Source organism: Neodiprion pinetum, chromosome 2, assembly GCF_021155775.2.
Source record: "Neodiprion pinetum isolate iyNeoPine1 chromosome 2, iyNeoPine1.2, whole genome shotgun sequence".
Taxonomy (NCBI): domain Eukaryota; kingdom Metazoa; phylum Arthropoda; class Insecta; order Hymenoptera; family Diprionidae; genus Neodiprion; species Neodiprion pinetum.
In genome coordinates this window covers 23,599,789-23,627,591 of record NC_060233.1, presented here as the reverse complement: position 1 = coordinate 23,627,591, position 27,803 = coordinate 23,599,789, and the positions used below count along the sequence as shown (strand labels likewise).

General features: G+C 35.6%; 3 protein-coding genes across 6 annotated transcripts in view; 2 read left to right on the top strand and 1 right to left on the bottom strand.

Moving 5' to 3' along the window:
* The window catches only part of LOC124211096 (uncharacterized), a 37,717-nt gene extending 29,205 nt beyond the window's left edge, over nucleotides 1–8,512 (top strand). For both annotated transcript variants that reach the window (XM_046609814.1, XM_046609813.2), the window contains 6 exons: nucleotides 3,771–4,033; nucleotides 4,240–4,895; nucleotides 6,617–6,784; nucleotides 7,395–7,541; nucleotides 7,627–7,705; nucleotides 7,982–8,512. In XM_046609814.1, the coding sequence (XP_046465770.1) occupies nucleotides 3,771–4,033; nucleotides 4,240–4,895; nucleotides 6,617–6,784; nucleotides 7,395–7,541; nucleotides 7,627–7,705; nucleotides 7,982–8,317 (1,649 nt within the window). In that variant the 3' untranslated portion in view covers nucleotides 8,318–8,512. The remainder of the gene's footprint in view (nucleotides 1–3,770; nucleotides 4,034–4,239; nucleotides 4,896–6,616; nucleotides 6,785–7,394; nucleotides 7,542–7,626; nucleotides 7,706–7,981) is intronic.
* A 657-nt stretch (nucleotides 8,513–9,169) lies between these two features.
* Nucleotides 9,170–15,417, bottom strand: LOC124211097 (uncharacterized). Its single transcript, XM_046609816.2, has 4 exons — nucleotides 14,969–15,417; nucleotides 14,610–14,850; nucleotides 12,116–12,253; nucleotides 9,170–11,160 (listed from the first exon to the last, which is right to left on the bottom strand). The coding sequence occupies exons 1-4, from the start codon at nucleotides 15,203–15,205 to the stop codon at nucleotides 10,247–10,249; spliced, it is 1,530 nt and encodes a 509-aa protein (XP_046465772.1). The 5' UTR covers nucleotides 15,206–15,417; the 3' UTR covers nucleotides 9,170–10,246.
* A 7-nt stretch (nucleotides 15,418–15,424) lies between these two features.
* On the top strand, nucleotides 15,425–27,515 carry LOC124211098 (thiamine pyrophosphokinase 1). Of its 3 annotated transcripts, none has more exons than XM_046609819.2 (7): nucleotides 15,425–15,604; nucleotides 15,748–16,085; nucleotides 16,289–16,462; nucleotides 22,017–22,279; nucleotides 24,154–24,258; nucleotides 24,524–24,686; nucleotides 25,076–27,515. In XM_046609819.2, exons 2-7 carry the CDS (start codon nucleotides 16,043–16,045, stop codon nucleotides 25,231–25,233), a joined length of 906 nt encoding a protein of 301 aa, XP_046465775.1. In that variant the 5' UTR covers nucleotides 15,425–15,604; nucleotides 15,748–16,042; the 3' UTR covers nucleotides 25,234–27,515. The 3 variants fall into 3 exon arrangements, with proteins under 3 accessions (XP_046465775.1, XP_068989336.1, XP_046465774.1); XM_069133235.1 differs by having other exon boundaries at nucleotides 15,425–15,629; XM_046609818.2 differs by having other exon boundaries at nucleotides 15,425–15,633.
* Nucleotides 27,516–27,803: the final 288 nt, after the last annotated feature.

Genomic DNA, 27,803 nt, shown 5'->3' with positions numbered 1-27,803 from the left:
TCCCTGGCAAAAATGATTTCTACATCAAACTACGAAAAATTGCCGATCACAGAAAATCATAAAAAATAGTAGCAAATCTTAACAAGCCGTAAAATATTTTAGATAATCGTAGAAAATCGTAATATTTTGGGTAGAAAAATACAAGTTTCTACGAAAAATTACGAATATCTACGACTTTTTATGAAAGATAATTTCAATTTTAGACACAAATATCACGATTTTTTTTATTCGCAGAACCACGTAGAATTTTGTAGAAAAGTACAACTTTATACGAAAAATTACGAATTACTACGAAAACTGATAAAAATCTCCAATTTCGTATAAAAACAAATTACATTTTCGTACCCAAACCATCTGCTAGTTGCTGCATCTCTCTCACAAGGAAAATTTATGGCAGACAAGTCAAGTACCGAACAAAATTTTGGTCTATATCCGAAGACTGATCTTCTCATCTTCTAAGTACGATCTAGACGGATTCAGAGGATCTGTCGTATATTTTTGAACTCATCTTATCTCAATTAGGTGAGTTTTGTGAAAGAAAAACTAAGCTAAAAATGCAATGATCTACGAAAAATGATGAACTTTCACGGAAATCATGACTACAACATTACAGAGGAGTAAAGAAAATCTACGAAAAATTCTTCGACCAAACTACGAAAGTGTTCCAAATGACGTAAAAAATCGTCAAAAATTTTTGTCGTTTGGCGTAGAAAATTGTTGCAAGGGTTCCCTGTGCGTTCCATGTCACATGCATTTTCAATACGAAGTAATCAATCTACGAACGTATACGCACGATTTAAAACAAAGGTGAGCATACAGGCATTATAAATTCGAACTCGGACTCCACATGCCATCGAGACAAGAAGAAGAGACCCAAGAGGTCAAAAGACGATATTTTAAACCGAGAAACAAAGTGGCTGTGGAAGGAGGTTCGAGAGGACATTCGTCTGTTACGTGACCGCAGCTCATCAAGGAAACCAGTAGCCAGACCCTTACTGGACTGACTACCAAAGAAAACATATCACCAACAGGAAGTCTGAGTTTTGAGTATATAAGTCATGGGGTCAGGTTACTCTCTGATTTATATCTCCACGTCTCTACGACAAGGAGGTCTTTCATAACCCCAGGTCTGAATCAGCTAATCATGAATATCGCAGGAGATACAGAAGTCGATACCCTGATCTACGGCCAAAGGTTCTCAGATCGACTTGGAGCTGTTAAAGACCTGGAAAAGATCAGTGAAGATGGCGCCAAACAAACGTCAACCGACGAAAAAGGAGGAGGTTTAGCAGGCAAGAAGGCTACCTCAAGACTCTCCTTCAAACTGAGAATCGATTTAAACTGCAGTGGCCTTCTCAAGCGACACCCTCAAGGCTCACGACCAAGCGGGCTAAGACTGAACTATCATTCTACGAAATAAGGAGTCGTCGAAAACCAATAGAAGGAAACAGAAGTAAAAAAAGCTGGCTGGCAAAGTACAATTTTTCTTGGACGCTTGGAAAGAGATTACGACTGAGCCTCAACTCTTTAAATCGAAAACGGATATCGTGTACCATTCATTGAAACAGTACGTGAGAAAATACCACCTAGGAAACCAAATCTCTGAGTCGAAAATCATGAAGCTTACGGCCAAGTTATATAGAAGCTAAGGGATAAGGAAACACCTTCCGATGTTCGGCATGTTAGTGACAATTTATTCTGGTTTATTACATCCGTAAAAAGCCCAATGGAAAGAACAGGTTCACTCTCAACCTGAAGAAGCTCAATGAATTTTTACAGGCGCGACACTTTAACAATGAAGATACGAAAATAGCCTTAAAAGTCTTCACTAGGTTTTGCTATACGACAACAATTGACTCTAAAGATTCATATTCTCAAAGAGTATCACGAATTCTGAAGGCTATTGAGATTTTCGCCAAAAAATAGAGATATCAGAAAGTATAAGAACAGACTTGAATTGGTGAAGCTAAAACTTGAAGACATTAAACGAAAACCTATGGGAGAAAATGCGTACATGCTGGAGATATTCACAAATGCATCCCTCGCGGGAAAGAGGGCGTACTGCCAAAAGAAAAGAACACACGGATGGTGGGGATAAAAACAGTTTTCAACGAGCTTAAAATCTTTGGAAAAAATCGAAACACTTAGGAAATTATGCTGAGAATCAACAACAGTACGGCCATCTCGTATACAAATCAAATGGAAGACACTAAACACACAAGGCTTCAAGATTTTTGTAAACAGATATGACAATGGTGCGAACTTCAGAAAATATGGGTATTTACTTCATACATTAATACGAACAGAAATAAAGAAGCAGATGCAGAGCCCCGCATTTTGCCACCTGAAATGAATGAGAACCAACACACTTAGTTTTCAACACGTAAACAGTTTTCGTAAAGAGATCTGGACCCAACAGCAGTAGATACCTTTACCGTTAGCTGGAAGAATCTAAAGTTTACGCTTTCCCTCCATTTTTACTCATCCTAAGAGTCCTAAGAAAAATTGTAGTCGACGAAGCCGAAGGAATTGTCGTTGGCAGAAACTGGCCAACACAACCCTGGTTTCTATGATCCAGATTTGGAATTATTAGTAAAAAAAGCTGATGACACTTCTAGCCTTAGTAACGGTGCAGAGTGTTCAAACGCTATCCAAAATTACATTACCAAACATAATGACTTCTAAACGTTAGATCTGGATCAAAATCCCACAGCAAATTAAAACATCCGGGGGAAATCTATTCCAAACACCGTTAAATATCCGTTTCTTCCCGGGACAAAAAACAATATGCGCAGGAACGTCCTTGCAAGCACACATGTGTAAAACAGTTGGACTGACAATGAGACCAACCGGGGAAACGAACCTCTTAATTACCTTTGAAAAATCACATCATGCCACGATATTACAATCGATCAACCAGTGAATCACGCAAATACCAGAATAAAGTGGAGTAGATACCATAATCTTCACTGCATATTGCACTCGCCATGTTTCTGCATCAGGCGCAGCCCAGAGGGAGCCAACGTGGAGACCTACAGAAAAGCAGCGGGTGGGTCGAAAAACTCAAGTGTCTGCTCAATTTTGAGACAGACCAATAACCCGCAGGCAAAACTTCGCATCTATGGCGCTACAGGAAATGATCCAAGAGTAAAACGCTATGTTACAACTAGTTATCTATTGCATATATCTAAGGTATGACACACAAAGGAAAATAAAATATCCAAGCATATATAAATGCACAGACTGAGTGAACAGTAAAGTTTCAAGTAAGTACAATATTGAAAGACATAAATGAACAAATCGTGGCTCACTTTAAAAATCTATCAGTGTGATCTGGAGGACAAAGCAGAGAAGTATAATCAGACGATCTGCAAATTCAAAAAAAAAAAAAATCTGTCGATCTTCTACGTGTGGGTAGGGGGTCTTACAAGTTCAAAAAAGTAATCAATTAATGTCCCCTTAGTGAAGCTCGATGGAAATTTTACGAGCTGTTTCGTCCGAATAGATTAAGAACCTATCCAAAAAGATAAAATCGATCGTCCCAAATTCACTATATTGCAATGTAGTAGCTTCAATATTTAACAGCAAACCGAGAGCAGGCACTTAGTGACGGTTCACAAAAACTTTGGAACTTACAATCCTCTTACGGGATAAGCAGTGACCAGCGGCACTTCTAATTTGATCTGTTTGAACGAGGCAGCTCATACAATTTCATTTGACTTTCATTTGAGTAAGTTCGCTCGATTTTCTAATTATGTTTGTTTGTACAGCTGCTAGCGTCATCCGGATGATGCAGCACAGTTTTGGTGCGACACTCTTTGCTAGCGCCCTGCACAATTACCTTGAAGAAAATCAGTACAACACGTCGAATCCTGACAAACTTTGGGCTGCCATTCAGACCCAAGTGGACCAAAACGGTACACTTGACACGGTGGGCCAGACGGTCAAGACTTTAATGGACAGCTGGGTGACACAGTCTGGATACCCAGTTGTCAATGCGAGTCTTTCGTCTGGTGTTGTTACTCTCACGCAGGTACAGGGTGTAATTTGACTTATTGTTTTTTTACCACCACAGTTATAAAGGCGTCATTGTAATCCTTTGTGAACTAAAAATCATGGACATTCATCTCAAAGCTTTTGCACTGATCAAAACAGCTACATATATTTATACATACCCTTAGCTATCGCTGTCGTTTTTCTCTCCATCTATGATATTGTTCAATGTTTTTTCGTTCACAGGAAAGGTTCTTACTAAATCGAACTTCGACCTCGGTTACGAACTACACTTTTTGGATACCAGTCACATACACCACCGAGTCCGATGCAGACTTTGAATCAACCTCGCCCAAACTTTGGTTTGGCGAAAGTTCTACATCCATAAACTTGGGAATCGCAGACGAATGGTTTATCCTGAACGTCCAAGAAGTTGGCTATTATCGCGTGAACTACGATAAAGATTCATGGTCGCGGATAATTTCAGGCCTGCAAAGCAGCGAATTCGAAAAAATACATGAGTTAAATCGGGCACAGATCATTGATGACCTTCTAAATTTGGCGCGATCCGGATACGTGGAATACAGTTTAGCGCTTGAAGCGACTCTGTACTTGAAGCAGGAAACCAATCATCTTCCCTGGAGAGCATTTTTCAACGGGATTGCATTTTTGAACCGACGTTTCATAGGGCAAAGTATCAAAGAGCGCTTCGACGAGTACGTTCTGAATGTTATAGACGAAGTTTACGAATATGTTGGCTTGAGCGACGTTGATGGGGAAGGCCAACTGAATGAACTAAACAGACAGCTGATCGCAACCTCGGCTTGCAATTACGGCCACACAGACTGCATCGAACAAGCGCAAACTCTGTTTGCCAATTGGCGCAACGACAACTCGCAATGGTAAATATCCCTTGAGTGTACATTGTCCAGAACGTTGAAAAATGAAATTCAGAACAACTCAAAAAATTATGACCAAGAAAGTTGTTCCTAAGAACGTAGTTACAAATAGTAGCACATATGTATTCATATGTTAATGTTTTCCATAATATAGAAAAAATAAGAGTTAGGTTACAAATTATAGCAACCCAATGAACTGCATACTTGACTGGCATGCGCGTTGATATTTGTTAAGCATAAAAGGTCATGAGACGTAAAATAAACATGGGACTAGCATACACATGGGATCGGCTTGGTAGCTGTCATTTAATTAATTCATTCATTCATTCATTCATCTATAGCCATTTACATCGACTCCTTCGCCAGCAATAATTTAAATACTATCTGGTCCGTAGTAGGCGTATTTGGGTACTTGGGCTAACAACGATTTGGACGACATACGCGTAATTTTCGATGCCATGCAAACTCAGACTGTATAAGAATTGTATTCGTCTAAGCGTATATAAATCCGAATTGATGAAATATTTATCTCCTGGAATTTCCTTATTCGAGTATCGTACGTATACCCTGATGAACATATTTGTCTGGAAAAATAAAATTTTTTTGCAAATTTTATTACTTCGAAACATGTGCCGATGCATTAAAATGTTGTACTGAAAATTTCTGAAGATCACAACATTTCGCTGAGTTTCTTTTATCGATTCCTCATTTTGTTCGTAAATTTTTTGCACGCTGCATAATTCTTCTATAGATCTCTGCAAGTGTTCGACTCTATGTCTATTGTTCTTTCAAACGTATGAATACCTCTGGAAATCTGTGCATATTTCTGTAGTCTTCGCGAGATTTTCGTAGAAATTCATAAAAATTTTGTGAAACGACGTAAAATGCATATACTGAGATTGATAATTCAGTCATGCAAAGGTTTTCAGAGACTTTCAGAATTATATTTTCTTCAAAACTCTGATGATGTTAGATAATAGAAAATTGTTCAAAAAAGTTTGCAAAGATTTTCAGCACAAATTTTCAAAGTAATTCAAAAAAAGTTTCCCGCCAACAAAGCAATTTTATTTATTCGACATACAATTGCGTTGGGAAAGTGCAAAAATTCACGTACAGTTGAAGAATAACGTAAAACAATTCAGATAAGCCGGGAAAAATTCGACAGACAAATACAAAGTATTTCAGTTACAGATATATCGTAAAAAAAATGTGCAGAGACTATTAGAAAATTGTGTGAAAAATTGCTATAAGAATCGAAGGAATCGAGAATAATTTAAGGTCATGTAGTACTCCTACCATTACTAATCGAGCAAACTCACCCTTTTTCTTCCTGTATTAAATAAACCACACATTATAATTTGACAATTTTTGTGGTTTGAGTAATTTTCCTGTATTCCGCTACAAAACAACGATGCACTATCGAAATTTTAACCCTTTCCGTTTGTTTGTTTATTTAATATAGGTAGAAACAGGGTGAGTTTGCTCGGTTGGTAAGGGTAAAAATACTACGTAACCTTAACGGGCAAATGCAGATGATTTCGCTTAAAAGGAGGTCATTAGTATCCGATTAACGTCAATCACTTTTCGATATTTCCAGGCAATTGTGAGAACAATTACAAAGTTGCAGAGAAAATAAGGAAAAATAGATGCGTGAAATTGTAGAAATTGGCAGAGAATATGCAAAATATGTGCTGATCAATTTACAATGTCCTTATTTGTTTTAGGATAACGCCAAACATTCGACCAGCTGTTTATTGTACAGCTCTCAAGTATGGAACTTACGATGACTGGGATTTCCTATGGGAACAATACGGAACTACAAACTTCGGGTCTGAACAAGTTGTCATTTTAAACGCCCTTGGATGTACCACCAACACAACTATCTTATCCAAGTGAGTTAAAGTATACTTTTTAGTTTTTTTTGTATTTTTCATGCGGATGTAGACTAATAATAGTCACTCTATTCTCAACTAATTTTATTGTTCATTCTACTAATTATTATTGTGTGTGCATGTATGCTGCAGTCTACGTGTAATTTTTAATTACTCGCAAAATTCGACCACATTTTTTCTTTCAGTATCGGTATTTTTTGGGACAGTGATATTTTTATTGGATTGTTATTAATCGTTATACTGTCGATCATAAATTGCACGAATTTAGAAGCTGCGTAGTTCACCGAATTTGATAAATTAGTTCAATTAATTAGTAACGGAAAAGGGATTTCATGGTTATGATATAAATAGGAACGAGATACAAATAGTAACAATAGCAATTATAAGTTGACCATCGCATGAACTCACATGATTGACATCTTGATCATTCCACTGTAATCGATAAGACTATTTCTGAAATGCCTAACTGAAGTTCACTTGCATAGCAACATTTTCAGTAACAGCCGCGCAGTGAGCGAAGTTGAAAAAGAGTTTTGAAAATTATAAGTAGCGCCTTTCCTCAATTTTTACAGAAAAATGTCAAAGTCAAATTCGTTCAAATTATTCGCAGCTACCTTCACTACGGAATATCAACAGATCATGGTATTCGAAAACAAGATAGTTCGACCGTTTTCTCTTCCGTGTACGGCTCAGGTCAAATCGGCTTGGAGCTGACCTTGGATTTCATTATTGACCACTATAACGATATGTACGAATAGTAAGTTCTTTTGAAATTCTTTTTATTTGTATTCTTAGAATCTTGCTTCCATTTGCCGATTTTTTTCAATTTCATTTTGTTAAAGTTACGAAAACTGGAGCAGTGTGGCCTCTGTATTCTCCGGCGTAGCAACTCGATTGTCAACTGAAGAGCAAATTGCAACTGTACGTATTACATATTTTTTAAACATGGCCGTTATTCAGACGTGTATTAATTGTTTGGGACCAAGAACGAAAAGTCCCGGTAGCCTCTAGACTTCAATGTTAAGGTCATGTAATACTCCTACCTTTACCGACCGAGCAAACTCACCCCATGTTTATTTAATGTAGGGAAAAAAACCGGTGAGTTTACTCTGTCGGTAAGGGTAGGAATACTACATGACCTCAAGTATCGCGTGATTTAAACTTGTAACTGAATGATGCTTCTTATTGTTCATGTAGTTTGAAACTTTCGTTACTGTTAATACGGAAGTTGTTGCGGAGAACTTGACGGCACTCGTTTCATACGTGAACAGCGCAAAGTCGAACCTCAACTGGTATGAAGAAAACTCTCCAGCTATAATTGCCTGGCTGGAGATTCAATTTGAGGACGACGTAACGACAGAATCGCCTTCTGAAGGATCATCATCAACAACAGAGATTACTGAAATTACAACTACAGAATATCTGGACAGTGGAGGTGCAACGCCAAGTGTTAATATCATTACCATCACCGTAGTGTTAATCTTGACATTTTCGCTCCATGGATTCTATGTTGGCTCCCTTAGCCACATATAACTTTCGTGACAGCACTGACGATGAGTATCTCTGGTACAATTTAAAAATATATTAAGAAATTAATATTTGTATAAGCAAATTAACATAGTGTGACCTTCGTATATTGCGACAGATTTAAATTGATAAATTGAACCATGTCGTTTGTATAACTGACGACGTCAAAATAAACACGGAGAAGTCCCCTTCCTCTTTGAATCACTCATTCATTACCTTCCTTACGAACAAGTTTGGTTACAAGACCTAGAATTTTAATTTCATGAAGTGTACTCAAATATCAATTTCACAAATATTAATAAGTGGATAATTATCCCCGTTCACGGAAAATTTAAAGTGTTCCACGTCAGGTACTTTGGAATAACTAATGTCAACTCCTTGTCGAGGTAAGAGAAGTAAATGATTGACGGAAAATAGGTGAATAATAAAGGTGGAGTACTTCAACGGAGCATCGACGCGCCAGATCTCAACGATTGACATGCCACACCTCAACGATCGATGCGTCATACAACATATTGGAGTGAGTTTTGCCAATTCGCCGAGTTAAAACTCCAATCTATTGAAGTATGACGCGTCGATCGTCGAGGCTGGCGCATCAATGTGATTGAAGCAAATACAATCAAAACGTATCGACGTAAATCATTCCGAATTTTCTCTCCGAGTTGGCGATGTGAATCATTTAAATGGCACGTCATCTGACAAACGAAAATTAAATAAAAAAAAAAAAAAAACAAAATATTAAATTCAACAAAACAACATCTTAGATGTAACTATTAATGTGGTTGCCGAAAATTATATTACTTCACCGAGAAAAATTTCATTTGTTATAATAATTAGAAAAACTCAGTAAGACAGGTATCGTTAAAAAAAGGTGTTTAAATATTATTGGAATTACGAAAAACCAGGTAAATGTAAACATTTTGCGCTATTGTCGATCGTTTTTTGGTAATTGCAACGCAAAATTAGTTTGTCGGTTTACTGTACTTTTTTACAAGAAAATATAGTAACAGTGATCATAATGAGAAAGTATAGTAACAGATACCAGACTTTCTGGTGACAGCTACAAAACTAATTTTCGTTTTGTACCTAGAACTATATTTTTTGATTGTGGTAAAAAATTTAAATAATTAAGGACTGAACGGTAACCAGAACTAAAAATTTCTCCCAGTGTACTAACACCAGTGACCTTTGGAAAAAATAATTAAACCTTATTTAAATATATTCGCAGATGAGAGATGATTTAAAATAATTTAGTTCCAGTTTACATTTACATTGTGCATAAGAAGTAAGACTTGCTTGAAAATAAAAAGTTGAATTGAAATAAACTAGATAATCAGTCCCGTTTAACTATATCCTTCGTTGTATTTTTGTATTATGTTATTTTATAGATGTAGTGGAAAGTCCATTACAATAGATATTTACCTGCCACTTTTTTCTGTTATAAAGCCTGTTCCGAATATTTTTAATAACGTGAGGTGCATCAGAGAATACGAAAACTTTTCGTTTTTCATCAACGGGGTACGTGAACCAGGTCTTTGTATCCTCCATCGAACCTGAGACACCCAATACTGACCACATCTTGACGTTTGTTGCTGCACCGTCGACGACGACCCCATGAATTTTCGCACCAGCTTTCTCCAAATATTCGATGGCTTTAATGACCAGCTTCGCGAGTTCTTCACCCTTGACCGAATTTTTCGATGCAAAAACTGCAACTGGTTGTGTATATGAATCCGCAAGAGGTTGGAACATGATGACTAGCCCATGTGCCGCTTGATCTTCACTGTTAACAGACTGCAGACCATCGTCACCAAAGTCAATCAACCCGACGTAACTCAAATCTTTTGAAGATACGTCCACTGAGTCCCTCAAGCTGATTTCATGCAGGAAAATCACCCCATGTCGTTGCAAAGGCGTTTTTTTATCGAAATGTTTTTAAAGCAATTTGGCGAAGTCTTTATCGAAACCACACTTCAGGTCGACCAGTGAAAAATAATCGCGGATGGTTTGAGAACAAGGCAGTGGCAGAACATTGTTGTTGCGAAGGTATTCGTAAAAACTCGGCGACCTTATATTCATCAATAAACAAAGTATGATCCACTGTTCCCCGTATCGACGATTCTTACCGTTCTTCCCTGCAGCCGCAATTATTTCCTGAAGTGCAGTCTGTTGAGTGGCTGGAATTTTTAGTTTTGAGCATCTATTGATTAAAGTTTGATTACGAATGAGAGCAATTTCAGCAGCTTTTTCTTTCAAACTTCCCTCCAATAGGTGGATACGTTTACGGGTTCTTTGCTGAATTCGTCTGATACGTTCATTTCTTTTCCGCAATGCGTTTATCTTCCTTTGGTCAATAGGGTTGGAAGCTTGATGGACACGTTTCAACGATTTTTCCGTTTTTGATCTCGATTCTCTCTTTAGGACTACAGCCCTCATTTTAATGCAGCAAGCACATCTTTTCCATTTCGAGATCAAAGTGCAATCTCGGTCACGCCAATGGTCGACGCCATCTTTGAAGACACTGATTAATGACAGATGATGCTCGTTGATAGAGCCAAGACCGTTGCACAAATTCATATTCTTGAAGTTCTCCAAAGCTTGCGGTAGTAAATCAATGCTATCCAAGACTTGCAGGAGTTTACATTCGTGCACGACACGCCCGTATACAAAATAACGCAGCTGTTTGTTGGGGTCCAGCTTGACCAGTCTTTGTATGACCGGTACATTTTCGCCGTTGTCGACCTTAGGTGTAACGTATGAAAAAAGAACAGCCGCGTTATCTGTGCTCAATTCACTAACAGTCCACGGCTTCGGTATCAAGATGGATTCAGTCCTCCCTTCAGTAGTACCTGTACAAACAGAAATAAACTGAAATTCCGGAATAATTGACACATTTAACCCTAGACTGGTCACCATAAGCGACCTAACGATTTTGGTCAGGTGGTGAGGAATTCGCCGCCGTATATATTGGCTGCGACGGTGCCAAATCCCCTCTACACTGCCCAAGCGCGTTCAGCGTGTTTTCGGCAACGTCGCTCACCGGATAATTCCATTTAGCATCGGAAAAATGTTATCAGTTCCTAGAATTTATTTTAATTTTCTTCAAAATTTGCAGGATACATAATTAAAAAAATATAATAGTTTCTTAAACATTTCAACGATAAAAGTCAAATTTTTTTCAAAATTTTCCAATTAACCGATTGTTCATTGAAAAAAACAGCGGAGCGCGGCGTCACGCTCACAGGGAGACCAGTCTAGGGTTAAGGATGTACGAGTCGAATAGTTCCAGCCAACAATTGTATCTAATTGGAAGAATTATCGTACTACGCGATTCACTGAAAATCTGATGAAAACCAGTAACATTTGGCATGTTCCGAACAATAATCAACAATAATATGGTTCAATAGTTTTTGATGAATTATTGAAATTATAAATTATTCAACAATTAGTCTGTTAGTTTTTCTTGTCCTTATCACACTAGTCGAGTACGGTAATTTTTTCCATCGCTTATGATTTTGTTTTCAAATTCATTAGCTTTCTAAAAAATCACTACACTCGATTATAGTATAGAAAAATTGACAGATTAATTGTTGAATAATTATATGTTTAAATAATTTGTCAAAAAGTATTAGACGATATTACTGTTGGTCACTGATGTTCATAGCATGGCGAATTTTTTATTGAAACGGTTCGACTCACACATAATTAAGAGGGGTTCTTTCATAGCACATTAGAACGCACACAATATCCACTGGACTTAATTAACTTACTTATTTTACAGTTCAGTTAACTGGAAACACTTACAGCTTAAGGTAACTTCTGAAAAGTTAAATTTGCAGCCACTCGTTTCGGGGGCGCGATCATCTTGTATTGGTTCATCCTGCATCGGCTCAGCCGAATCATTCGTTACAGGATCCGATGCCATTTCGTTGGTTGAAACATCTGTGAAAATAAAGCAAATGTTTATATACTCATCCACCTTTATATCTATTAGAATTGTAAGTCATATTATTACGAGTTCATTCGCATTTGAACCATTTCTTTATGTTAGAGATTTTGTAGAAAGTTAATAAAATTTGGTGATAACATTCTTTAACATCAATTATGGAGACACCATTTTTTTTTTAATTTCTACATAGTTATTGAGTAATTAGAGTTACACGAAATGTATATCTGTATACATATATGTTAGTTATATACCGTCATTTCGCTCAGCCGTGACCCTGACCATTTTTAATTTTGTTGATCTTTTTTCTATAATAGCATCCTATGCAAGGAGTAACCTCATTTTTTTAAAATTTTTATCGCATGTATTTCAGAAGTTACAATTTTTCGAAACATCTGGATTTCAGAAAGTTCGAAAACGTTCTAACGCCGATATCTCTTTAATTTATCGATATATCGAAAAATGCCTGCACATCAATTTTTTTCATATTAGTTCACACTTTCATAAAAACAGAGGAAAAAATTTTTAAATCATCGTTGTCAATATTTTTTCAGCGTACAAAGTGAAAACTATTTTTTTCAAAGATGATAACCATTTTTTTTTCTCAAAAAATTCTCTTAAATAATATGATGAATTATGTAAATTTTAACGCCGGTCCCATCATGAGCCCATTTTTTCTTCTATTTTTTTAAAAATAAATTCCATTTTTTTTCCGAAAATTTTGAGTGTTTCGTATGAATTACTAATAATTTTTATTACTAATAATACTCGTAAGTAATAATTATTGTACTCATTTACAATTAGTAATTGTACTCATTTACAATTAGTAATTATAGCGATAATTTTACAATTAGTAGCCCGATCTAATATGTTGAGGATTATTTTTCAATTACTTTCCTAGAAGAAATAATAAAAATTATGCATTATGGGAGAATATATGAATGAAACACTAGGTAGATATTTTTTATCTTGAGAGAGATAGATATTCATTTTTTCAGTCATATAAAAATTTTACACAATCGAAACTGATCAGATTTTGAAAAATCTTTTACTCTCAAGGCTGCACCTGCAAGTTTCCAATTACCGATGCATAAACAGATAACGACTTCGTTCGATCTGTATGAGTGGGCGGCTCAGACAAATAACTTGCCCAATATAACCGCAAAATTCGCGTCATCAGATGCCTATCAAAACGTAGCGCAAAAACTAAGTGACCGGTATAAACGGGTAAAAACCATGACAGGTACTCAAAAATTGCACTGTGTTGTGAATGATAGTGATGGTGCCTTGAGAGTAAAAGATTTTTCAAAATCTGATCAGCTTCGATTGTCTAAAATTTTCAAACGAGTAAGAAAATAAATATCTAACTCTCTCAAGATAAAAAATATCTCCCTAGTGTTTCATTCATATATTCTCCCATAATGCATAATTTTTAGTATTTCTTCTAGGAAAGTAATTGAAAAATAATCCTCAACATATTAGATCGGGCTACTAATTGTAAAATTATCCCTGAAATTAGCAATTGTAAATGAGTACAATAATTATTACTTATGAGTATTATGAGTAATAAAAATTATTAGTAATTCATACGAAACACTCAAAATTTTCGTTAAAAAATGGAATTTATTTTTTTTTTACATGGAAGAAAAAATGGGCTCATGATGGGACCAGCGTTAAAATTCATATAATTCATCATATTATTTAAGAGAATTTTTTGAGAAAAAAAAAATGGCCATCATCTTTAAAAAAAATAGTTTTCACTTTACACGCTGAAAAAATATTGACAACGATGATTTAAAAATTTTTTCCTTTTTTTTTTACGACAGTGTGAACTTATATGAAAAAAATTGATGTGCAGGCATTTTTCGATATATCGATAAATTTAAGAGATATCGGCGTTAGAACGTTTCTGAACTTTCTGCAATCCATATTTTTCGAACAATTGTAACTTCTGAAATACAGGCGTTACAAATCTAAGAAAAATGAGGATACTCTTTGCATAGGATGCTATTTTATGAAAAAAAATCAAAAAAATTAAAAATGGTCAGGGTCACGGCTGAGCAAATGACGTGGATTGCCTCATATGCTTATACACGTGAACTTTAGTATTTAACTACTCAAGAACTATGTAGAAAAAAAACATAAAAAAATGGTATTTTCATATGTAATACTAAAGAATATGCTCACAAAATTTTATTAAATTCCAAGCTTTTTAAAATTTCCTGCGCCTTTAACATGGGCATCATCGCTGAGTATAGCTACCCCCTTCAAGTTTTCGTGTCATGGTATTTCATATAATTATAAATTTAAGAGTACATTTTCATAAGCATATTATGTATAATATATGTATACCTTGTATGGAAGATCTTTCAATGGGGTCGTGATCTGAAGATGACGGAGTTTCAATTGCTACGCCAACCGGTGTACTCTCCGCTTCAAACGTTGGAGTCTCTTTCGTAACACAATAATTGTGCTCCTTCCTATTGTGTCGTTCGATGAAGCCATCGGCAACATTGACATTGCCCACTTCATTGATGTTGTCAAATTCAGAAGGCACTGCCGAAGGGTCGAGGCGAACACGGGAATACGGCGCCTTAAAAAGCAGTCATTGTCATATTCAATTTAAAAAAAATCAATGCTAAGTCACAAAAATTATTATTAAAACTCATATTGATTACAACTATGGGAAAAAATGCAACGAATAAACTTACTTCTGCGACAATCCGACCGTTTGCGTCATATTTTATCCACTTCCGTCTGATGAATCGCTCCGGAAAATGTTTTTCACAAACAAATTGTGACGACTTTAGGTCAAAAATTCCTGGAATCGCAGCAATCCATTTTTCACGCAGTTCACGCTTCGATGGAACTTTGAACACGGAGCACTTCTCTTTAACTGATTTTCGCCCCGTGTTGCAGGTCGGAACCGCACAGGAATTAGTCGTCATTGCATTTATCTCTCGTGTTATTAATTTTCATCACAGTCATATGCTATTCGAATATAACCTTACGTTGTAGTAACTTCACTCATATATGTCTATGAATGACTGACAGCGCCGCGTAGCGGCCAGTAGTGGCAAAAAAAATCTGGACAATAACCCGGCTACCCCCACCACTCAAATTTCAGTTGCTTGCAAGACCTGGGCTGAGTTCAGAAACCTTACCCGAGTGAACTCGGATATCGTACTGTCTCTGTCTGACACATGAGATTAAACAAAGACACAATGATACTCGAATCACTCGAGCAAGGCTTCTGAACTCAGCCCTGTATGCACGGTCTTCTGGGGAGGTCGAAAAAGTCTATGGGTCGAAACCATGGGTCAGAAGGTTTCTCTCTGTCAGAACTGGTCAGAACTACGGAACTCACGAATCGCAAGTGAATATTAACAGAAATGAGATCCACTGATGAACCACGTGTTCAACTTGTTGTCGCAGTATTTTGCTGCCCGTGAAAATCCGCTTCGGCCAGCAGTCTTTTTATATATTTCAGTCAACGCAACCTAAATCTCTTACACCACGTCTTAGATTGTGAAGTTATGTTTTGACTTTTGATAACTGTACGCTAGTGAATAACCCTCAAAACATACCAACAATCAAGATCAAATAAACATGGTAGTAATTTTTTGCGATGTACCGTGTGTGACCGAGTGACATAATCGTTTGAGGAATTTCTGTCAGTCCGCAAGCGGCCAGCCTTGTGTTATTTGTTCCGAGTTGTACTAGTAAGTGACCGGGTCAGCCTTAACTACTATCGTTATGATATTAGAAATGAATATTAACCGAAAATGAACACGCAATCAGAAGCAGCCATCGGGAATGGTGGTGAATGTATGTTAGAGATTGATCTATTTTAATTTGCCAATTGTCACCGTTATGAGACGTGTTCGCAGGTGTAGCATTCAACGCATGATCTTACCGTAATTATCAATTCTGCGTGTTGTGTAGTACAGATATAATATATTGATGGACGGCGCATGGTGCTATGGATATACTCTGGCGATTATCTTAACTTTGCATTAACACATTTCTAGCTTCGGAAGAATCTGTTCCAATCCTGACGGGAGTTAATATTTCAACCAGATCTTGGACGACATGGAACCCCCTCAATATATTCACCTGCCCGCCAACCTACGGTCATGCTGTCGTTATTTTAAACAGGCCCATTCGCCTGAAACGCAGCATACTCCGAAATGCTTGGAAAAAAGGTTCGAATTTCGTTACGCATTTTGCTACTGGTGTTGTCATGATCGTTTTGACTATTGTTCTGTTAAGTATTGTTTTCTGCCTACATCTAACTTGGCATTACTGTTATTTACAATAACATGTGAACCAAGTGAAGTCAGGGAAGGGTTTGAAGCATCAAATAAAATTGAACAAAAGCTACATTGAGGATGAAGTCACTTTTTGAGGAGGTTGTTTGGTCAAAGCGATACTTGCTATCGATTTTGTTACAAGATAGCTGTACATTAAATCTTCATCAAATTGTTCTATTCATAAGTTACAGAAGTCTTAAGAAATAAAATAATTTAATATACTGTAATTGTACACATAAGCTCATCCATGTTTTACTTACAAATCGCTTAAACGTGGTTAATAATCTAGTAGATTTTTTTGAGTTAACTTTGTGATGGGTCACTTTATTCATATTATTATTTTCCATACATTCACTGAAATGCTTTGTCTTAGCGCGTTAGCATCGTTAAATATTTAATTTTTCATTACTACACCTTTAATGCTTACAATCGTCAAATGGCAATATAAGATTGATGACTCAAAATAGCCTATTCCAGTGACTTTTCAGAAAACACTATTTTGTATAAAATTAGCTATCGTTAACTGAAATCAAACGATTCTATTAATATTTGAGTATATTCAAGCGATTTTAAATGAAGCGTCGATAGTTGAATTGGTGTTTGTAATTTCCGTATTTTCCATTTCTGCACTTTTCAAAATATCGTCTTACATCATGAATATATTAATTTGATACATATGCAATGTATAAGTATCTTTTTATATAATTGATACTATTGAAATTCGACCAGCAAGCCTGCTTAATTAAAGAAATCATACATATTTCAAAGGATATTAAATCCTGTAGCTGAATCCAGGCACAAGCCATAATATTTGGGTTGCAATTGTAGCTTCAGCTTTAACTTTTTTTGGAAAAGGTGACTACAGAAACTGAAATTTGCAAATCCCGGATTCTTGTAGATTTTTTAAATTCGAAATTCAATATTCCATTTAGCTGTTCTACGATAGAAATTGAACTGAAATTTGCAAATCTCGGATTCTTTTAGATTTTTTAAATACGAAATTCAATATTCCACCTAGCTGTTCTACTACAGAAATTATATACCAATGGTAAAATATGAGAAAGAAATTTTATATTCCCATAACCAAAAAATGTTGGTATTACTTTATATTTTTATCCTCTCTTCGATTTAAAATTTTTTAAAACTGACAACATTCAAAATTGGTAAAATTTGAAGGTATGGATGGCGAAACTTTCATTACCATTGATATATTTATTTTTCACGAAAGTTCCATCATCGTACGTGAAATTCCGTGGCTTCAAAATTGAAAATTCTCCAACTCTTCTACATTTTCCAGAATTATGTATTTTATGGCTATCTTATTGAATTGTCATCATACTGCACATCAGTCATTCCACATCATACTGCACACTTTTAGGGCAAAATTGACATTAATATTTGTAAATTTGATAAAAGCCTGTGAATATGTTGGCTTTGCCCTGTGAGAATTTCCCTGATTTTTTCTGAATCTTAGTGTTCTGAGAACTACATAGTCAAAAATTTCTAACAAATGGTAGTATACGCTAGTAGAATTCTAGTTCTCTCGTGACGATATGTCTTTTTTCATTGATACAAATATTTAAAAGCATTTTTCACAATAGACTAAACGACCTGGAATTCTTTGAAAAATACCTGCATGTTCCTCATTCAAATTTATATAAAACTTGATATTTTTATAATGAATATATAATGTGGCGTATGTGAAAAGTGAGGAAATCTCGTTCTTTTTATACAGTCTAACGGGACGTGACCTATATAAAAGAAAATTTTGCATAAGTAATGATTGAAATAGTTTGGGTTCGTTAATCCCAATAATCATTTATTATTTACAACACTACAATAAGTGCATGTTTTTGTCAAAGACAAAGTTTCCGCAGTTATTTCGCTTTCTGATTGTAGTAGAGAAGCATGGTCCGACAAGGTGCTGCTGATCGCTTTGACAAAAATAAACTGTTATACTTGACTTCCCTCTTAGTTTCAGTAAAATAACTTAACCGAACGAAAACAATATTGTTGGTGGTGCTACGAAGTAATCCCCTTACAATACAATGAAACTGCCAAATTTCTCAGAAATCTTTTTGGATTGCGTAGCGCATTCATGGTGGCAGACGTTGAAGCTGAATGTATGAATTTCGACAACAAATACCTGACACAATTGCAGTTCTTGTATAAAATTCAGCTTCTTAGGTATAAGGCTTAGGTATAAGGTATAAGGCTTTTTGGGCTCCTTGTTTCTTTCACATAGACTCCATTGTTTCTCCAACATCAAAATTTCATGTTCCGTTGAAAATTGTATGAACAACAGGTCAATATTTTTGTGAGAATTTTTAGTGGTGTAGATCATAGTGAAAAATTCATTTGAATACTTATACCAATGGAAAAACATGATTGACTATGTGGATACTGAAATTAATATACATGTTTATGTCCTAAAGAGCATTTTTATTAGCTTTTAAGTGAGTCCTGTCTGGAGCCCATCTTCGATAAATAGGTTCGGAGGTATGAGCCTTGAAAGATTGCAGTGTGCAGCTATTTTGCTATTGTTTAAAATTTTTTACTGCGCATAACTCCGAAAATGGTGACACTTAGATTTGACGGAAAAATTAGGGGAATTCTCTCGGATCAAAGACTATATATTCATGTATCTTCATAAAATTTGAAAACCCGACTGTTTTTAGAGCGAACGATTTAGCATGGAATGACTTGCCATGTGTACATCAAACTTGCAAATAAATAATTAATTTCGCTTAAATAAAGCGAAATAAATAATTCTGTGACTTTGTCGTATTCAGAAATTGAACAAGGTGATTACAAATTTATAAACAGTATTGTAAAAGGAATTATAACTGCCACCAGATAAGATTAGGGCCAAGTAAGTATTTCTTGCAAATGTATGTAATGAAACATGAGGTCAAAACTTATATAAATATTGTCTTAAGGGGTAACGCCACTGTAACGGTCCAAAAAAAAAGGTTTTTTCACGAATTTTTTGCTTCAAAAATTGAAGGTAATTGATAAAAAACTTTTAAGGGTGTTATCGGGCATACATTAAACTTTATTATCAAATTTTTTTACAGCAAAAAAAAACAAAATGGCGGTTCCACAGCTATCTTCCCGGGGCATGTTTTGCTTGCAGGGCTCCGCGGCACGCAGCACCACTGGTGCACTTTTGAATCTAGAACAAAAAAAAAAAAAACCATCAATCTAGAGGGTTATAGCTAGAGAATGTCGATCGGATTTTAAAAATTATCAATTTTTGTGGATTTTGCATGCGTTTGGAAAAAAAAAATTGATTTTTGACGAAAAAACGGCTAGTTTTTTGTTAATAAAAAATCAACAAATAAAGTTATTGAAAATCCCGATCGACATTCTCAAGATAATGTTAATGTTCACATCTGGTCAAAATTTCAAGTAAAAAAAATGAAAATTGTTCGAGTGATGCTGCGTGCCATTTTGAAAAACCGTGTTTCGAGAAAAACGCGTTTAAAGTTTTGCGAATAGTTTTTTATTGGAAAAAATAAAAAAAAGATGGTAAAAAAAAATTTTACCGTTAGTCTGCAATCCCAGCACCATACATTTGTCCTTCGATGGCCAAATTTTCGTCTTCTTCGTCTTTCCTGGTGGATTTTTGGAGCGCGCGCGCACTTTTTGCCGCGTCGCTCAGAGATGTCTCCGCGTGCGTAATGCGTTTGGCGTCGGCTTCGATGCAGAAATTATATAACTGTACACCAATTTCCACCTCCAACATCTTGAATATTTGCAAGACGTTGGTAAGGCCGCCATTGAATGTGCAAACAGCGATATCCATCGCGATATCTAGGACAGTTTTTCCGCTTGAAGATGATTTGGGGGCCAAAAAAAAATTTTTCTCGCACGGGACCTTTTTTTTCCTTATTCTAGAGGGTTTAAACTATTTTTGAAGCCAATAAAAAAAAAAACGGTTTTTCAAAAAACTTACAGTGGCCATACCCCTTAAGTATGTACGAAAAAACCATCATTGCAACCATTAAAGACTCACGAAACGGCAAGACAATGAGCACAGATATTCGAGTTGTGATTTACTTTTTTTTTTTTTTTTGTTATTTCTTACTAGTAAACCTCTGACGATTTGAGTAATTAACTTTAATAAGGTTGAAGATCGTGACATACAACTTTAGGATTGCTTTAAATTCCATGAACTGTCATTAAACAAAACATACATGTTTCACAGTGATAGCGTAAAAATTAAAATTGAATTGTTGAAGCGACACCTTGAAATCCTATTTTTATCATTGATTTAATCATATTAGGTTAGATAAAACTTCACTAGCGTGCTGTGAACTGGATATCGCCGTTTATCCCTTTGAAGCATGAATTTTGTCTTACAGTCAAATTCCTTGAACTGGGTACCTAAGTTTTCAGTATTCAAAATGGTGGATCTAATATCAGCAAATGAAATCAATTTTTATATTCTCAGTCCACCAGATTCGATCCACCATCTTGCATTTTGAAATTCTGGTGTCCGATTCGTCTTCAGCGACCTCAAAAACTCCTGGAGTAACAAATTTCAAGCGAATCGAATTAATTTTTATATTTTCAGTCCGCCATATTGAATCTGTTATTTTGAATTTTGAATTTTTTATATTGAGCTCATTTTTAGCGACTCCAAAAACCCAAGATTGCTGAGTTCCACTTTTTTAGTCCCTCATAACCTTCCCACAATGACAATTATTTTGTAAAAACAGGTATTTTCAAAATTTTGTTAATTATAGCGCTCACTATATTCGCGAAATCACCGTAATCCTTCTTAAACCAGCAACATTGGCGTCTTAGAAGTTCAACTACATAAAAAAATGACAGCAGTATTTAAAAAATTGAATATAAATCTTGAATAACCGATTCAAAACAGGTGTCTTATATATGAGACGCGGTGCCGCAAATGATTGAGAATCGATTTTTTTTACTTGAAATATAATTATAATATTTATAGTTAAATTTTTGCATATAACTATATTTTCTAAGCATTCCAACATTTTTATGGTGCCTTCGTATGATTCCTCAACTGGCTTATCAAACAAATTGCAAAGAGTCATGCATCTTTCAGTAACTGCATTCTGCTCTTCAAATCTATTTGTTTAATAGCCTTGCTGTATGTGTTTATTTGATCAAATTTAGACTTGAACGTTATCAATCATTTTATGAAATTTCTGCCTTATCTATTGACTCGACATGAAGTTATACATCCCCAATAGCACTATCTGTGTTGTGCAATTCAAAGGATATAAAATATAAGCAGTGTTCAAGTAGAAATTGAGCTTTGCGTGAACATTGTATAGTCAGAACCTTAAGTCATCTATAAAATGCATTTTACTGTGATGCTCTTAATTCAAGAAGTGTTTCCCACAACATGAGTAATTCATATTCCTGTAATAGTTGTAACTGATTACTTTCTTTTGCGCAATTCTAGCCCGTGCTACAGTTACCGTTGACGGAGGAACAGATCAATGGATAATGTACCTTGGTTCTCGTGGAGAATCAGTGATGAATGGCCAGAACAAAGAATTTCTTCCCGATCTAATCACTGGCGACATGGACAGTATTTCACCAGCAACGCTTCACAAGCTGCAACGCTTAGGGGTCCATGTGATAAATACCCCTGATCAAGATGCTACGGACTATACAAAAGCACTGCTTCAACTGGGTGTTTACACTACAGCGAATAAGATAAATGTAACTATCTACATATTTATAATCTTGGTATAGATTGTGTAATTACAAGGTGGCCACCCGTCTGGAAAACCGGGAAAACCAGGAAATGTCAGGGAATTTTGTATATCAGGGAAAAGTGAGGGAAATGTCAAAGAATTTTTTGGTTGGTCGGGGACTTTTTGTACAACTCATGGATTTCAAAAGCCTTGTCCATAAAATTGAGATACTATCACTGCATCGTCACAATTTTTTTTCTCTTCTTATTGACGATTATAAGCTTAGTTGTTGATTGTCACATGAATTCAGTAGAACGAGCAGACGTCGGTGTGATTTATCTATGGCCGTCACTGCATGTGGAGACGCACTTTCACCGACGCCTAATAGTCTAGTCCACAAGTGTGATTCTTGCGAAAAATTGTTCCAAGGCTCCTAAAAATATCAGCGACTGCTCATTCGATTCGAAATGCGATTCTAAGAAAGAAGTTTTTTTCATTTTCCCGGCCGATAAAAGTTGCAATTGTTATTATTAAAAAACAAACAAAAAAAAAAAACGAAGTCTTAGTTTTTTGGCAATAACTCAAAAAGTAAAAGCCCTAGCGAAAATTTGAAAAAGATTCTTAAAGAGGAGGAAGTTTCTAATAAAAAAGTACAAGCACCCGGAATTCTATCTTCAGTATTAGTAATTTTAATTTAACGCTGAACGTAGTGCTCTGCGCAACTGTTACGGCATAGGCGCCCCGCGTCTAGACAGTACACCGCACAAAATAATTGTTTTGCTGTATTAAATATCAATTTAAAAATTTGGATAAATTGTGGTGTATTCTTAACACTTGAAAGAAAAATGTCCCGTTAGAAAAAAATTTTTAAGTTCATTTTTCAGAAAGTTACACATTCGTTAATTAGTCATAATTCTTGGAACCTTGATTTTCATTGCAAACAGCATAAATGTTAGCTTTAAAAATATTTCGCTTCTTGGAGCCCCTTCTTAAATATATACTTAACAAGACCACGGAAATGGAAATTTTCATTTTTGGTCAACTTTCAAAAATCATAATGAACGAACTAAACAACTTTTAAAAAATTTTATAACTTTACCTAGGTTACTATAGTTTTTAGTGATTTCTGCACAAATTGTGCATCAAAATGTCAGGAAAAAATAATGATTTTAGTTAGGGAATTCCGTGAGCGGAATTGAGTGGCCACCCTGACTTAGGTTTGACTCAGTTGTACCTAGTACAATGGATCGAGCTTGATTGAAAACTCAAATAATGAAAGCTTCAGAGTAAGTGAAATTTGGCAATCTTGCTAAAAGCACAACATGATAAACTTGAAGCTAAGTATTGCACTAACGTATGTTCGTTTACTATCAGATCGCAAAATAAGAGAAAAGTTGAAATTTTGATCAAACTCAATCCATCAAACTTCGGATACATTGATTCAGTTTATCACGAATCTTTTATGGTTAGTAGAAATATTAATTCAAGATGGTGAAAATGTGTTTCATGCATCAATACTAATTATTGAACATCAGATAGTTCACTATCTGTAATTTAGCTTTGTTTAGCTTTTGCTCAATTCGGAAAAATTGAGAAAGCTAATGAATTTAAATCTCACGTTCACTATGTATGATTTATATTTAAACTTGAGTTTGATTATGCTGATTTTTTAGTTTTTTCCGTTTAATCCATTACATATTTAGTTACATTTTTAATCTTGATTAACACACTTGATAACTCATCAACTTAATAATTAATGCCAAGCCTGTTACTGTATCCATATAATTTATGACATAATTTCCGCTTTAACGAATTTCATAGAAATGTACCTGAATACTACATAACCGACCATTAAAAGTCAATTGAGAATTTTAATTAATGAATTATTTACATTCACAGCTTGATGGGATTTACGTGTTTACGGAAACATCTGGAAGATTGGATCACATAATAGCCAATATCAACACATTGTTCCAGAGTAAAAAGCTTGTTGGAGATACCCAGGTAGGTGTTGTATGTGTTGTATGTGTTGTAATCAACAAGTAATCTAAATTCATCTACAAATTCATTCACTAAGGTATTAGGCATTATTCTGACTTTGAAAACGTTTCTATAATTCTTCATTTCGTTTAATTATAACTGAACAAAGAAACACCTATGGTCACGTATAAGATTTGAAATTAAATCAAAATAATTTTGTGCAAAGCCCAGATTAAGCATGGATTGATAATCTCTTTTACAACTCACTTAGGATATTTATTTTATTCAGGTAATACAAGTTTCCAGTGATTCTTTGACATGGCTTCTACAGCCTGGGACTCACAAGATATCAATACCTGAACCATTACTGCAACGTAATTCATGGTGTGCTCTGATGCCCATTGGATCTCGAGTTACAAGCATCTCGACAGCTGGACTTAAATGGAATTTGGGTACTTAGTAATCCTCTATTCACCTTGTATTCTATTTTTAATGGCATATTGCTAATCACGTTTTGATTACTTGCACGCTTTCATTGCTTATTTATCAGACTTTTGCATTCCCCACTCGAAAAAATTTTGGTCATCCTCAACACTCTTTTACTTTGCCTGGTTTTTAGTGATAATTTAAGTGAATTTCTTTTCTTATCACATTCCTTTTTATCGATTACATTCATATTATTTTTGTATTGCTTTAAAAATATCGAGTTATGAGCTTGCTGTAATTAGAGTATACTTTTCTCTGAGCGATTGGTCCATAATGAACGAGTTATCCGATTTTAATTTTCAAAATAAATGGTTTGATTAACCAAATAGAGAACTTGAATCCTATTTCTATTCAGATTGTGCGACACTGGAATTTGGCAACATCGTCAGTACTTCCAACACCTATTCTGGCTTCCCTGAAGTAACAGTTACTACAGACACTGCAGTGCTCTGGTCCATGGACATTGAACCACTTACAGAAAATATCTGTCCCGAAAGTGCACTGCCATCTTGAACAACAGGATGGGAAATGAAAATCTTTCTTAGTTAAAAAATTTCGAATTGAATTCCAACCTTTGTTCAAATACTATCGTCAACTGTACAGCGCTGCAGTAAATTGAAGATCTCTTTTCATCTATATTTTACATTAGAAAAAAACTATATTTATATATTTATATATCTCGATAAATACAATACTTTACGGCTACTGTACATAAAAATTATACGTTATGTACACTTGGGGACAATGAATCTGAGACGGCTAATTTTTTTACACTAGACAGTTATGGTGGTAACACAGAAACCTACAGCGCCATAGTCGGCCAAGCGCGAAATTAATTCAATCTCAACAAACATAACCAAGGAACATAGATGTACATGGAAGCACAGGTTCCGTATCAGCCCCCTGACACTCACCACTGCTCGTATGCTAAAAAATTGTACGCATTTTGTCCCCGTTTTTTAGTTCCTCTACTTGGCGCTAGTAGACTTCTGACACGCTCGCTGATCGCGCGCAAGCTTGTCAGAGAACTACTAGCGCCACTAGTGGTGGAAATTGGCGGCAGAATCGAGAGACATTTTGCGAACCACTTTTAGCAGCGTATGTCAGGAGGCTGTCCCGTATTAACGTCGAAGCCAACAATTTAGTTCCCCAAATGAACGCTTGACGTCGCCACTCGCTCGTATATGTGAGCGGCGCTATGTAGTAGTGCACGTATCGACTGGAACACGGAAACGGAACGCCGCGAGCGTTTCCGGCGGTTGCGGTGATAAACTCGCCAAACGCGCTTAGATCATCCCAAGAGCTGGCTTCAGCGGGCCCATGAGACCTGTGCTTCCATGTACGTCTATGTTCTTTGAGATAACTTAACTCATGACTGTCGAATCTAACCTTAGAATTGACGTGTCAATCCATCAAGTGATTATCCCCGCGGTATTCTATGGTTAGATTCGACGGTCATGGGTTACGTTAAGTTTATTGAGATTGAGTTAGTTTCGCGCATGGCCGGCTATGGCGCGGTAGGTTTTTCTGTTTTGCCAACATAATTGTCTAGTGTAAAAAATAATCCGTCTCAGATTCATTGTCCCTAAGTGTACATTGATTATTGTTTAAAAAAAATTGAATGTCCATCATTATCAAGTTTGGGCGTTACGGCACATGTTATTGCGTTATATTATTGTATTAAATAGTATTCTTTTTTACAAGTGCAGGTAGTGGACGATTTCCGATTATTATGGAATTTGCAGCGTAAAACTGCGCATGCGCCAAAGAATTCCCAAGCGTGTAAAATATAACATTTTAATTGCGGGCATACGCCAACGTTGTTTTACTGATCTCTGTGGAAATGAAGCACTTTACCCACGCTCCACAGGCTTCGAAAACCAAACTTTCCACGCACGTGCTGGTAAATAATTGTTTCACCGAAATATTATTTTTGGAATAGTTTGTAAATCCAGCAAAATTCTTTGCTGTTATTCGATTCTGATCATTTGGTATCTTACATCAAATAAAATAAATATGTAAAGACACCGAAGTCAATACTTTATGAAGTGATATAGGTCTCAGTGGCTTATATATCAATTTACAATAATAAAGGAAGAATTAATTTTCTAAAGTTGTAACCCCTATAACAATTACACTGAAAGTTGTCCGTGTACAGTCAAACAATTTTCTGTTTTCATTATTCATTCAAACCCACTCGTATTTTCACTCACCATCTGGCGAGAACCACTGTTTTTTGTGTTTTGCAAGGTGTACAAATAATTATAGTTATTCATTTATGTAATCATATCCGACGTTCTAAAAATAACAATTATGTTGAGCAAACAAAGTAAGTAGGAAACAGTAATGTCAACGTCGTAAATAATTGCATTAGGAAACCATGCTCTGATTAGTATTTTGTGACTTAACGCAAAGTACTAAGAATTATAACTTCAAAATTAGATTTCTACACGGAGGTAAATTCTTAAAACAGAGTAACATTTATGCGAGTATTGTTATACTCCGAAAATACTGACATAAGGTAAGTCAAATATACATGAATAATTGGTATCAATAGTATATTTCGGGAACTGGTATAAATATTATGATACGTATCGGCGACCTATACTGAGAAGTATCCTACATAAAAAATATTATCTAAAACATTGATTCTATCTGTATTAGTATGACAATTTCGCTTATAGAATTGGATAAAACACGTACATGCCTACGTAAATGCGTACAAGATAGTTAGGTGCATAGTATATTGGATGTAGTATGTTACTTATGAAAATACAGCTCATCATCGAGTGAAATATTAGTCCTATGTGAACTGTCTTGATTAATTTCTACTGTTTTCCTCAAGGGGGAGCAAAAGATTTCTGTGTATCATATTAATTGTATCTTCACGCAGTTACATTAAAGTATTGAATAAGCATGTTTTCCATGAAGTCTGACTTTCTCCATCAATATAGCCGTGGTTCAAATGATGTATAAAGGGCTTCGAAATGCCAGATGCCCAAAAATTGAAAGCTTCGTATAGTTATATACGAAGCAATATCTCAATTTTTTTAATTCAAGTTTTTCTTTTATACTGTTCTAAT